The sequence below is a fragment of the Aristolochia californica genome, unplaced genomic scaffold (genome assembly GCF_029961685.1).
Source record: "Aristolochia californica isolate CCGP_79_NKW_82.1479 unplaced genomic scaffold, dmAriCali1.0.hap1 SCAF_12, whole genome shotgun sequence".
NCBI classification, from domain to species: domain Eukaryota; kingdom Viridiplantae; phylum Streptophyta; class Magnoliopsida; order Piperales; family Aristolochiaceae; genus Aristolochia; species Aristolochia californica.
This window is the reverse complement of record NW_027181793.1, coordinates 1789770-1802145: the sequence shown is the minus strand read 5'-3', so window position 1 is coordinate 1802145 and position 12376 is coordinate 1789770. Positions and strand designations below refer to the sequence as shown.

The window sequence follows — 12376 nt, the reverse complement described above, 5'->3', positions numbered from 1 at the left end:
AATGAACAAAAAGGGTGGAATAGAAGAGTGTATCCAAAATTCAAGACAAAGATCAATATTCTTTCAGATGCCTATATTATACATTTCAAGAAAATCATGATCACCAAATAAAATTATCAACATTTCAAAAAAAAAAAAAAAAAATCATGATCACCATCGTCATAGCTGAGCTCCAACAATTTCAACTTAAGTAATAATCTACAACCCCAAAAAAAGAGAAGAATAAATTGGTAAAAGCATGAGCAAGAGTCCTTGAGAGAGCTTACCTCAAGTCCACATAAGGTTGCAGGATCAAGCACATAAACAGCATGAAACAAATTCTTGCGAATATAGCGAAGTTGACCAGGAAATACTGGCATCAAAACCTACATCAGCAACAGGAATGATAGTTGATCAGGCACTTATAACCATGCACAATGCACTAGAATGAATATGCTTTATACGGTTCAACATATCCATGTGAGTCTTAATAATAAATAAATAAATAATAAAAACATATCCAAGTTGGCATACCTCATTTAGGTTGCTTCTCCATCGCCTGTACATGGCATCCTCCTCCAAGTTATTAAGGTAATGGACATGGTGTGATCTAAAATCTATACGAAATGAATTAGTTTCAGGAGGAGGAAGTGTTGACAACAATTTCCTAGTGGCACTGGGAGGAATCTGTAAAGACGTTCCAATCAATTAGTTGATGCAAATTTAAAACCAAATGCTAAACACAAAAAAAAAATAATAATAATAATAAATAAATAAATGAGATGTTGTTTTTTCTTTAAACATTAGTACACAAACATGATTGAAATCTAATCAAAGACATGAACTAGTATTAAAATAACATCATTCAAAAAATAAACAGAATTAGTATATGCCACCTTCAATTTAGAAAACTGGTCTGCCAAAGATAGCTCCTCATGAATCAAATCCATCAACCTACAAGAAAACCTCCCACACATGTCACCTGTTGTTTAATTATAGAGACCAAAAAGAGAGACAGATCATTAAAATGCAAGTGATTATCTGTTAAGCACCTAGCCAATAGCCAATACTACCCAAAAGACCGGCCTGGTAGGTAGCGGAAAGCCAAGTACTTAACCCCAGGATCATAACAATACTCCCACCGTTATGAGCCAATGTCCTCGGTAGCCCACTCTAGCGACACTGGCCCGACACACTTTTTGAGCCTACCAGTAATTTTAATCTGGCCTCTAGGTCGCCCCCTCCCGGATTCGAACTCGCAATAGCGGTATAGCTCTGATACCAAATGTTAAACACCTAACCATTACTACCCAAAAGACCGGCCTGGTAGGTAGCGGAAAGCCAAGTACTTAACCCCAGGATCATAACATTATCCACTGTTCATCATTTTATTGAAATGGTAAATAGCTCACTAAAATGGTGCATGATAACAAGAAAAGATGCAAAAACTGTAGACCTCAGATTACAAGGGAAAGGACCTCCCAGCAACAAGTTGTTGACAAGTCTGAAGTTTCATCATATCATCATCACAAAACCTAAAAGGTTTTTTATTAGTTCCCTCAAAGTCGCATAGAATTTTTCAGATTCCTTTTATTTTTTACATCTCCTAAACAGCTTTTTTTTAGTTTTGTGTTTATGTTTCCAATTTTGGTAGCATTTAAGCATCCAATGGGTAGAGGTGAAACCTTAGCAGAAGAATATTGGCACCAAATAGCAAAGAAGACATCGATAGTGAAGTCATCCTCTGGAAATCAGAGATGAGATAGGATACCAACTTATCAAGAAAAACAACCATTGCATAACACTTTCAAAAGAAGTCAGAATTTCAGTCAATACTTAAATACAGAGAAAACATGGAAGTGGCACTGATGGCCTAGAACATAGTTGTTACGGACCTATGCATTACGCCAAAAGTTCGTGAGCTAATAGAATATGGAAGGAAATGTTTCGACTTTACTGTTGGCCATCGTCCGATACTTAACGAGAAGATTGGACCTCTTCATACGAGGGGTAGATCCTAGGAGTGCAGTAGAGGGGTGACCAAACATTTGCTTGTGGTGAACACTTTATGCAAGGTTCTGACAAAGAAGTATGAAGCTCTCCACAATTAATTTCTCAGTCAAAAATTTTCAATCAACAATTTCTGACGAGGACCTAATCTCATGACAGCATTTGACTACTTAAAGGGACAGAGTTGCATTACAGATTCTGCATGTTGCAAACTCTTTGTCGAGATTTTGGCCAAGTTTCAAGCATCATCTTGAGATCAGGAGTTCCCTTTGCTTTGGCAGACTTTCTTTCTTTTTTATGAAATGCTTTGGCAGACTTTCTCTCCTTTCTGGTTTTGGGCACCCCGTGGCAAAGTTCCACTCCTTTTGAATTTTTGCCCCATAAAGGCAAGAGTTCCTCTCTTTGCAATTTCACTTTCTGAACTTCTGCCCCATTTATTGTTCTAACTCAATGAGAAGAAAACATGTGTCATCCCATACAATTGGTTGGAAATATGTGCCTCTCATGATGCCACACGGTTCCCCTAAGTATCTTCTTCCTGTGGCACCATGTGTCACTATTAGATGAATACATATGATCTTTCTTGGATGTGGCCATTGTTTTCCTGCCAAGATCTTGGTTGGTCCATTCCAATCCAAAAGCTCCACATAGTGATCCAGTGTCGCCTTTCACGACCACCAGGATCAAGTGTGGCCATTGATCAAGAAATGAATTTGATCAACCATTTTTTATGTCTACAGTTGTATAAAATTTCACAAAAAATAGTGCATGACACCTGGAATTAGTAACAGGGGTCAAAATGACCTAACAATATAAATGAACGCAAATTTAAAAAGATGAATTATTTTTCAAAAAAATAACACATACCACAGTCAGCCTTCAAATACACAATCAACTAGCACCACTAGTGTTTGCTTCTTTTTTTGGTTCATAATTTCTATTTTTGCTTTTTTTTTTTGGTTCATAATTTCAAATACAACTAGCACCACTAGTGCCCGCCCCCGATGTAGCATTTGACGGCAGACTTGAAACTTGGTAAAAATTTGGCAATTTTCTTCCAAACAGGAGATAATTTATAAAACCTCCCCCCGTCTATCCACCAGACATGAACTGTTCCGGACTTCATTTTAACCATTCTACGCCACAGTAGATTGGGTTGCATGTTGTATTTCCAGATCCACTTCATGAGCAGTGCCATGTTTGTGGTAGCAATGTCCCGAATCCCGAGTCCCCTCATTACAATTGGCTTACAAACATCTTCCCATTTTACAAGACTAAACTTTTTTTCCCCATTTGGCCCATCCCATAAGAATCTTCTTTTTAAAAACTCTATTCTATCCCGAATAGATGCAGGACAATGATACAAGGATAAAAAATAGGAAGGAACACCGTGTAGGCAAGATTTGATGAGAACCAACTTACCAGCTTTGGATAAAAATTTCCCTTTCCATGAAGCGAGACGCTTCTCGAGACGCTCAACAACCGGGAACCAGAAGTTCTTTGTAGGCACTAGTGGGGTCAAAGGCAAACCCAAATATGTGCTTGGAAAAGACGCAACCTTACAACCCAGATAATTCGCCATCGAATTGAGAATGGAGGATTAGTTTTCTTCCAACTAATCTTTTGACCAGTGGTCAATTCAAAGATGTTCGATACAGCTTTCATGTGTTTAACTTGTCTCATGGACCCTTCTCCGAAAAGGATGGTATCATCAGCATATTGTAAAATGGGAACGTCATGGCTCGGATCAGCAAAAACAGGATTTAGCCAACCCGAATGTTTTGCAAAACGGATCATAGAGGTAAGGTATTGCCCTACGAGAGTAAAAATGAATGGAAATAGAGGGTCACCTTATCCCCCTAGAGGTTTTGAAATAACCACGAGGTTTACCATTTACCAAGACAGAATAAGAAGGAGAGGAAATACAACACCTCATCCAAAATTTCCATCTTGTGCCAAAACCCATACGGTCAAAAAGATAATCCACAAGTTTCCAGTCAACCCGGTCAAAGGCTTTTTCAAAATCAATTTTCAGGACAAACCTGGGAAGGGATGATTTTTTTAACGAATCAAGGAGTTCATGAGCTTTTAGAGAAGAGTCCAAGATGTTTCTGTCTCGAATAAAAGCACTTTCACAAGGATTAATTACCTTGTAAATGACTGTTTGCAACCGATTGGCCAAGAGACGCCCAATAATTTTATATGAACTGGAAGTAAGGCTTATGGGAAGAAAATCTTTGGGTAACTCCGAATTTATTTTTTTAGGAATAAGAGCAATAAAAGATGCGCCGATCCCACAATGTGTTATACCCACTTGGTGAAAATTGTGAATGAAGGCACATACATCATTTTTTAACAGGTCCCAAAAACAGTGGTAAAACTCACCATTAAACCCATCTGGTTCTGGGGCTTTATCTTTAGGAAGGCCAAGGACAGCCCGTTCAATTTCTTCTGGTGAAAATGGTTTTTTAAGATCTGCAGCGTCTTCAGATGAGATACGCTCGAAGTCAAGCTGATGGAGTTTTGGTCTTTTGAAATAGACTTCAGAATATAGTTCTGCGAAGTACTTCACCAAGAGGTTAGAAATGGAGGCACTATCCGTAATCACTTGTTCTCCGTTACGAAGAGCAGTGATACGGTTAGTCCTCCTCCGGGCCGAGGCAATGGAATGGAAAAACTTTGTATTCCCATCTCCCTCGGCCATCGATCGAAATCTTGAACGTTGTTTCCAACGAACAGATTCAGAACGAAGAAACGTAAGATATTCTGAATTTAAATTATTTCAAACTAATAAATCAGAAGGAGAGATTAACCTTTGTTCCTCTAGCAGACCCAACTCAGAAATGCGGCGGCAAATCGATTCTTTCTGGGAATCAGCAGAAATTCGGAGATTTTTTTCCCACAGTCTGATCTTTGGCTTGAGGGCTTTGAGTTTCAAAGGGAGGGCCCAGCCCAGGTTAGGATGATTTTCCAACTCGAGCCACCACATTTTGAAGAAGGGAAAGAAAGCCTCGGTTAACAGCCAAGCATTCTCAAACGAAAAGGAGATCTTTCCCACGTAATTGGCTGAGTGTTGAGTTGGATAGGCCAATGGTCAGATCCTATTTTATTAAGGACTTGGCCAGAGACATTTGGGAAGAGGAGGTTCCATTCTATATTTACAAAGTAACGGTTTAATTTAGACAAAATAGGGGGGGTTTGGCAGTTTGTCCAGGTGAATTTTTTCCCCGAGAGAGGAACCTCGGATAGAGCAAGACTATTGATAAAATCGGAAAAAGCTCTCATGGTTGATGAGGTTTGTGAGGTAGGTGTTATGCACGCAATAACATTATTATTTTAGTTGTTTTATTTAATTTACTTTATTTTATTTCAGTTTTAGGCCATAGGGGTATTTTTGGAATTATTTATTAAGAGGGATATTTTTGGAATATTTTATTCGTAGGGATATTTCTGTAATATTTTATTAAACCCTAACAGGGTGAACCCTATTTAAGGGGTAAGAGTAATGAGAAAAGCAAGCATTGAAGTATTAAGAATTAGGTTAAATCTAGAGTAAAGAGGCTTAGAGTTCTCCTCAACAAGCTCTAGGGTTTTCAAGCTTCCCTTTGGCTTGATCTTCATTTTCGTCTTTCCCATGTCTTCCTACTACCCCTATGGTAATGCTTGGAAGACCCGTAACCCGTGGCAGATCCCAGATCCTCCCAAAGAATCCTTGTGTCAGATCCGGGACCGTAACAACTGGTATCAGAGCGGGAACACAATGAATTATTCTATATCTCAAGAAGGAACACAAGCTCGCATGGAGAAGGCGGACAAACTATGCAAAGAATTTGGAGAAGCACGAGCATTATATGAAATTTTCATGGAATGGTGGACAAGGGAGTCACGCGCGGCCGCAAAACAGGTCACCTGACCTGAATTTGCCGAGCACGACAGCGGCACAGAAGACGCAGAAGCTCTCTCGGAAGAACAGAAGACTGTCTCGAGAAAGCTCTCCAAAAATCCAAAATCCGACGGCGGATACAACGGAATTTCAAAAACGGAAGAGGATCACCCTTTCCCAATGGACGCCGTGCGTATCTCCGAACCGAAGTTGCAGCGGGGAGGTGATTTCCTAACAGAGGAAATCCCGAAATCGTCGACACCGGAGGATTTTGGGATGACCGAAAATCTGAAATCAGAGGGGAATAGGAAATTCCGTCGGTGCCGTAGGCGAAATTTCCGATGGAATTTCCGCTGGGCTCTGTTCCGGGGGGCTGAGAAACAGAGGTTCTCTGTCTCGGCAATGCTCCCAGCGGCGAAGCCCCAACGGGCTTCTCGTCGCCACCGGCGAAGCAGGATAGTTCGTCGGCGCCGTCAGCAACTTTTCCGCAAGGGATCTCGGTTCCGGGAGGCTGAGCAACGACGATTCACAAGTTTTCGAGACCCTTCTGTCTCGGAAATTATCCAAGCGGCGAAGCCCCGACGGGCTGCGATTCGCCACCAGAACATCAGGCGATTCCGTCGGTGCCGGGAGAGAGGAAGGAGATGCCCGTCACCGGACTTCGTCGGTGCCGTGAGGAACGGAACCTCGAATAGAGCAAGACTATTGATAAAATCGGAAAAAGCTCTCATGGTTGATGAGGTTTGTGAGGTAGGTGTTATGCACGCAATAACATTATTATTTTAGTTGTTTTATTTAATTTACTTTATTTTATTTCAGTTTTAGGCCATAGGGGTATTTTTGGAATTATTTATTAATAGGGATATTTTTGGAATATTTTATTCGTAGGGATATTTCTGTAATATTTTATTAAACCCTAACAGGGTGAACCCTATTTAAGGGGTAAGAGTAATGAGAAAAGCAAGCATTGAAGTATTAAGAATTAGGTTAAATCTAGAGTAAAGAGGCTTAGAGTTCTCCTCAACGAGCTCTAGGGTTTTCAAGCTTCCCTTTGGCTTGATCTTCATTTTCGTCTTTCCCATGTCTTCCTACTACCCCTATGGTAATGCTTGGAAGACCCGTAACCCGTGGCAGATCCCAGATCCTCCCAAAGAATCCTTGTGTCAGATCCGGGACCGTAACAGTAGGAGGGCTTTTGTCAGAGCAAAGAAGAGTTGCATTGAAGTATCCTCCAAGGAGCCAAGGGAGGTCCCATAACTGGACAAGCTGGAGGATTTCTTCCCAGAAAGTTGCCCGGTCACGGTAACGAGTAGGTCCATAGATGTCGGCTAGTACCCAAGAAGTTCTGAGGTTGTTATTGAGAAACTGGACATTAATTGAGTATTGTCCCGGAACGACAGATATTGCATCAAAAGCAGTTGGATCCCAGATGACAATTATGCCACCAGAATGGCCAATTGCATCCACATTTGCCCATGCAGGGTTGGTGTCATACCACAAATCACAAACAAATGAATAATCAAAAACCTGCAGCTTAGTTTCAGTAGAATAGCAATTTTTGGTCTAACATCAAAAAGCGCTGCTCTGATGAGGGCTCGCTTAGACAAAGAGTCGAGCCCTCTGACATTCCATGATAGAACAATCATGGAGATCGAAAGGTGTTGATATTCCGCATCGCCAAGCCAGCTTTGAGGTAGCCCGAACAGAAGATGTTTGCAAGCTCCGTCATTTCTGAAAATTCCTCTCATGGGAAATCTAGTTCTTGCTCCAGAAGAAATAGGAGGAGATCATCCCACGGAGTGGGAGTTAAGGCCATGGTTGGAGTAGATTTGGAGATTATAGCTGGGGGTAGATTAAGGCCTTATCAAAATATTATTTAAATAATAAATAGGAGAGAAGGGTCTCCAAACTCTAATCTCTGCACCCCTTTTCTCTTGTAAAATCCAACAGACACAAATATGCCTCTAATGTATAGCCATTAAACAATGGTAAAATGTAAGAACAGAAAATAAAACAAATAAACTACCAAATCTTGAGTTGGCTTTCATTCCAGAAATACTCTAATTTTAAAAAAATTAAAATGAAAAAAAAAGATTCAGAATGAAGATAGAACTTACAGGAAAACATCAAGATCTTCTATGTTGAGCAAAGCACCATTCAAAGCCATTAAAGACTTGCCAGGAGGAACCATTCTTTGGTTTGCAATAATTTCATCTTTGATTGAAGCATTCAGCTGCCAAAAGTAAAAAAAAAAACAGATCTTTAGCATGATTTTGAGCATTCTGGTTGTAATGTCCAATCTATAGCATACCGTACATTGAAAATCTGTTGGAATGTGAAAAACTTCACCTTCATGCGAGACAGAGAAGAAACTAAACTCGGAAAATTTTGACTAATTTCCTGCATTGATTGTAAGGGGTCTGACGCATGTACAATTCGCTGTGCTGTTTGATGCCCTAAATCTGCAAAAAGATAGTAATAAAGCATCAAAGGAACTGTATTAAAGTCAAAGCCATTTTTTCTTTCTCGTTGATCATGTTACTTTTTTGTATATGCCCAAAACAGGTAAGAGAAGCAGCCTGTGCTGCCATCTGTTAGACAAGCCGTGTCAGGATAGAAACTCAATAGAGGCAACAGCTGATGTCAAAAAAATACGTAGGGAGGGGATGAGAAAGATTCTTAGATGAGCAACAGGCTCCAATTCATGCAGCAGAGCTATTGTTACTTAGATATCAGACAACGAAGAGACTAACGATAATTAAAAATGCAGAGTTTTTCTTTTACTAGTTGTTCATGCTAATCCACAGAAAGTACAGATCCAAACCCTTTAATTCCCAAACATCCAGGGTTTCTGATATTGTAGAAGATAATAAATAGTCTCTGAAAGCCATTATGTCAGAAGCTAATTCAGGTTTGCGTTCCTGCAAATAGAAAAACAAAAGTAAGCATGTACAGCGAAGAACTTTTTTCATTATACAGGTATTCTTTGCACAACTGTGCTGAATCTTGTAAGGCTCTGGATGCGAATATTGGCCAATCTATACTAACAACACACAAAATATGGTTTAGTATAGCTAGAAAGAAGCTACTAAAGTCCCCAATTTTTTAAGATAAACGGTGAGAAAAAAAATGTTCACAAGGAGAGGGAGGAAGTTAAAAAGTAAAAGGAGGATTATCGTTGGTTATGTCAAGTTGTCACTCCAAGAACAGAATATTTGTTAATTGATGAAGAGCAGGTATTGAAGAGTCTTACATGACTCTTGCAAAAAGAAGTCTTGAAGAACAATAATTAATATAACTAAATCTTACATGAGTCTCGTGAGAGGAAGTCTCACAGAAGTGTTTTGTTAAGAGGAGTTTTAATTATTTTAGTCTCCCATTTATGTTACAGTTGTCTAATTATTCTAAGACTTATTTTTTAGAGTTAGACTTAGGATATAACTAGGACATGGGTAATTTAATATCTAATTCCACTCGTTTCCTCTATTATAAATAGAGCCTTATTGTATCCAGTTATTAATATTATCTTCCTTTTTCCAAAAATTCATCAAACATAAACAACAGTACTGTTGAGACAGAGCATGAAGCCATGGTCTGGCCAGACACCAAGGCCGAAGACTGTGCAATGGCACAGCCTAGAGGAGCGCACGTATATGGCCGGCTCGGCAGCAACTGCAGAGGAAGAAGACATACTTGAGCATGACAGACTGATGGCCAAGCGGCAAGACGCGCAACGACTCCAGCAGCCCGGCCAACAGGCACGCAAGCAAATCGAAATGGGGTTGCGGCAAGCAGGCACGTAAGCGGGTCGAAATGGGATTGCACGCGACCAGGACTCCAGACGCATCTGCAGACGCGCACGCGACCAAAACTACAGGCGCATCCGCAGGCGCGGGAAGCGGGGTTGCGCCCAGGCGCATCTTGAGGCACGCGCGCAACCAGGGTGCCTCCGACGCCAAAATTTGAACTTTCAAGAACTAGCAGGTTTTTTGGGCGTCTTTAGAGATTTTTAAGGGCCAGGGACGGAAGTTGGTTGGTTTCTGAGTATTTCTAGGGCCTTCTAAAGGCCAGGGGAGTAGGCTATAAATAGAGGGGTCTCTCCCTTTGTAAAGATTCGGGGGAATTTTCTTAGCATTCTTTGCTCTTCAAGTGTATAGAGAGAGTTTTTAGCCTTTGGCCTTCAAGAGGGTTTGGCCACCCTTTATAACATTGTCTTCTCAATACAAAGTTGGCTTTTCTCTTCCATATCTTTGGTCTTTCCGTTGTCCTTTTTGTCTTGTAACATCTAGTGTGGAAGTTGGTTGGAGGATCCAAGGCACAAGGAGGCTGACTAATTCTTGGGAAGAGTTAGGCCGCACGAGGTTGATATTAAGCTTGGCTAGACGGACTTAGCCTAAATCTAACCGTGTGAAAACTGGTATCAGAGCGTACATTGCAATCAATAGCTTCCACAAGTGGAGAAGATGCTTCAAGAGGCAAAGAACAAGTAAGTGATGTTAACTTTTGTTTGACAACTCTTGAGCATCGTTTGGACAGCATTGAAAATCTTTGTACGAACTGGGAGGAGTTCGTTCAAAAAACGATTGAGGAGCATCAGCCAACTCCGAATTGACTGAGAGGATTTGAGGAAGACGTCCATTCAGCCATGGCCGTCATGAGGGTGGAGATGGAACAATTGGGGAAGAACGTCAAAGACCTCTCTAGGGAGCTGCGTGCAAGACTCTCTTTGTGCGAACAAGCCTTGGCAAATGGAGGGGTTGTTCATGCACAAACAAAGATCAAGGTGCCTGAGCCAAAGTCTTTCAACAGAAAGAGAGACATGAAGGTCATAGATAATTTTTTATAGCAAGTGGAACAATACTTCCACGCTAGCAAGCTCAGCCCGAAGGAAGCTCGGTGGCAAGTTTTCTTGGCAAAGTTTGACTTTGAGATGATGTACAAGGCGGGGAAAGCCTATGTTGTTGCAAATGCCTTAGGCAGAAAGACGGATTCTGCTAAGCCTTTTGATGGAGAAAAGGGCAAAAGGGTATTGGCACACATACAGCACACGGCACCAGAATGTATTGCTGGAACACGCTCAGAAATGGAACGTGTGCGCACGGCAGAGGCAGAGGCGTGTGTGGCGCTATGTGAGGCGCGCTCAGCAACCTCAACGTGTGATGCGGCAGGCGGCAAACCCTTCACGCGCATCACACGCGATGCGGTAGCGGCTGCACGAGACAGATATACGCATGGCGCACGTGGGCAGCAGAACATGAAGAGGCACACGGCGCGCGCGTAAGCGCAGGAGATATGAGCTTTGCGCAAGACGTGCGCATACACATGGAGGACCATCTTGGCGCAGAAACGGAAAATACAACTTTGCTATTACGAGCCTCAGTAGCAATTACACAGGTCAGCGCTTCGCTGCTAGACAAGTTTCGCACTGGTCTTCGCCAAGATGCCCAGGCTTACAGCATTGTGCAAGTTGCAGCCTTGGGCGAGACGAGAAGATTCTAGCTTGACGACGGATTGCTCAAGACCAAAGGTAATCGACTTTATGTGCCTAAGTACGATAACCTACGGTGTGACCTTTTGAGGGAATGCCATGACACCTTGTGGGCAGGACACCCAGGTCAAAGAAGGACGTTGGCCTTGTTCTCTGGCCAATATTATTGGCCAGACTTGGAGAGCGATGTGGAGGAATTTGTGCGCACATGTCTTCTCTGTCAACAGGATAAGATTGAACAAAGAAAGCCCAGAGGCTTGTTACAGCCTTTGCCCATTCCAAAACGGTCGTGGGAGTCTATTTCAATGGACTTCATTTCTGGTTTGCCCAAGAAAGACGGGCTAGGGTCTATCATAGTAGTGGTGGACCGGCTTACGAAGTACGGAACATTTGTAGCAGTGCCAAGTGATTGTACAACGGCGGAGACTGCTCGAGCATTCATGGCACAAGTGGTGAAGCACTGGGGCGTGCCCACAACGATCATAAGTGATCGAGACCCCAAGTTCACAGGAAAATTCTGGACCGAGTTATTTAAACTATTGGGAGCTACTCTAAATTTTTCCACTAGTTTTCATCCTCAGACTGACGGCCAAACGGAGCGCACAAAGACCGAGAGGAGCGCCAATGGGGCAAGCCCCGGAGGACGCAATATTTGGCAAAGTAGCAGGGTCAACCAGAAAGCGAGGCAACGTAACAAGACGCTGCCGAGTTGTGACAATACGAGAAGGAGGTGGCCCACTATCACCAGGGACGCAGACGAGGGTGTCTGCCTTATGGCAGTGGGAGTATGAGACGGAGGATGAAGTCATGGTGTGGCCAGACACCAAGGCCGAAGACTGTGCACGACCAGTGCACAGCAATAGCAGCGACTATCAAGGCAAACTGCACCGCCCAGTGCACAGCACAGCCCAAAGGGGCGCACGTATATGGCCGGCTCGACAACAGCTACAGAGGAAGAAGACATACTTGAGCTTGCCATACGGATGGCCAAGCAGCAAGACGCGCAACGACCCCAG

The 12376-nt window shown here is 42.2% G+C and overlaps 1 protein-coding gene across 1 annotated transcript in view; it reads right to left on the bottom strand.

The window, feature by feature from the left end:
- LOC137947053 (UDP-glucose:glycoprotein glucosyltransferase) overlaps nt 1-12376 on the bottom strand; it is a 109443-nt gene that overhangs the window by 64986 nt on the left and 32081 nt on the right. The window contains exons 6-11 of the mRNA XM_068793344.1: nt 8697-8793; nt 8222-8334; nt 7990-8105; nt 876-933; nt 514-666; nt 267-365 (exon numbers count right to left, since the gene is read on the bottom strand). Of these exons, the coding sequence (XP_068649445.1) occupies nt 267-365; nt 514-666; nt 876-933; nt 7990-8105; nt 8222-8334; nt 8697-8793 (636 nt within the window). The remainder of the gene's footprint in view (nt 1-266; nt 366-513; nt 667-875; nt 934-7989; nt 8106-8221; nt 8335-8696; nt 8794-12376) is intronic.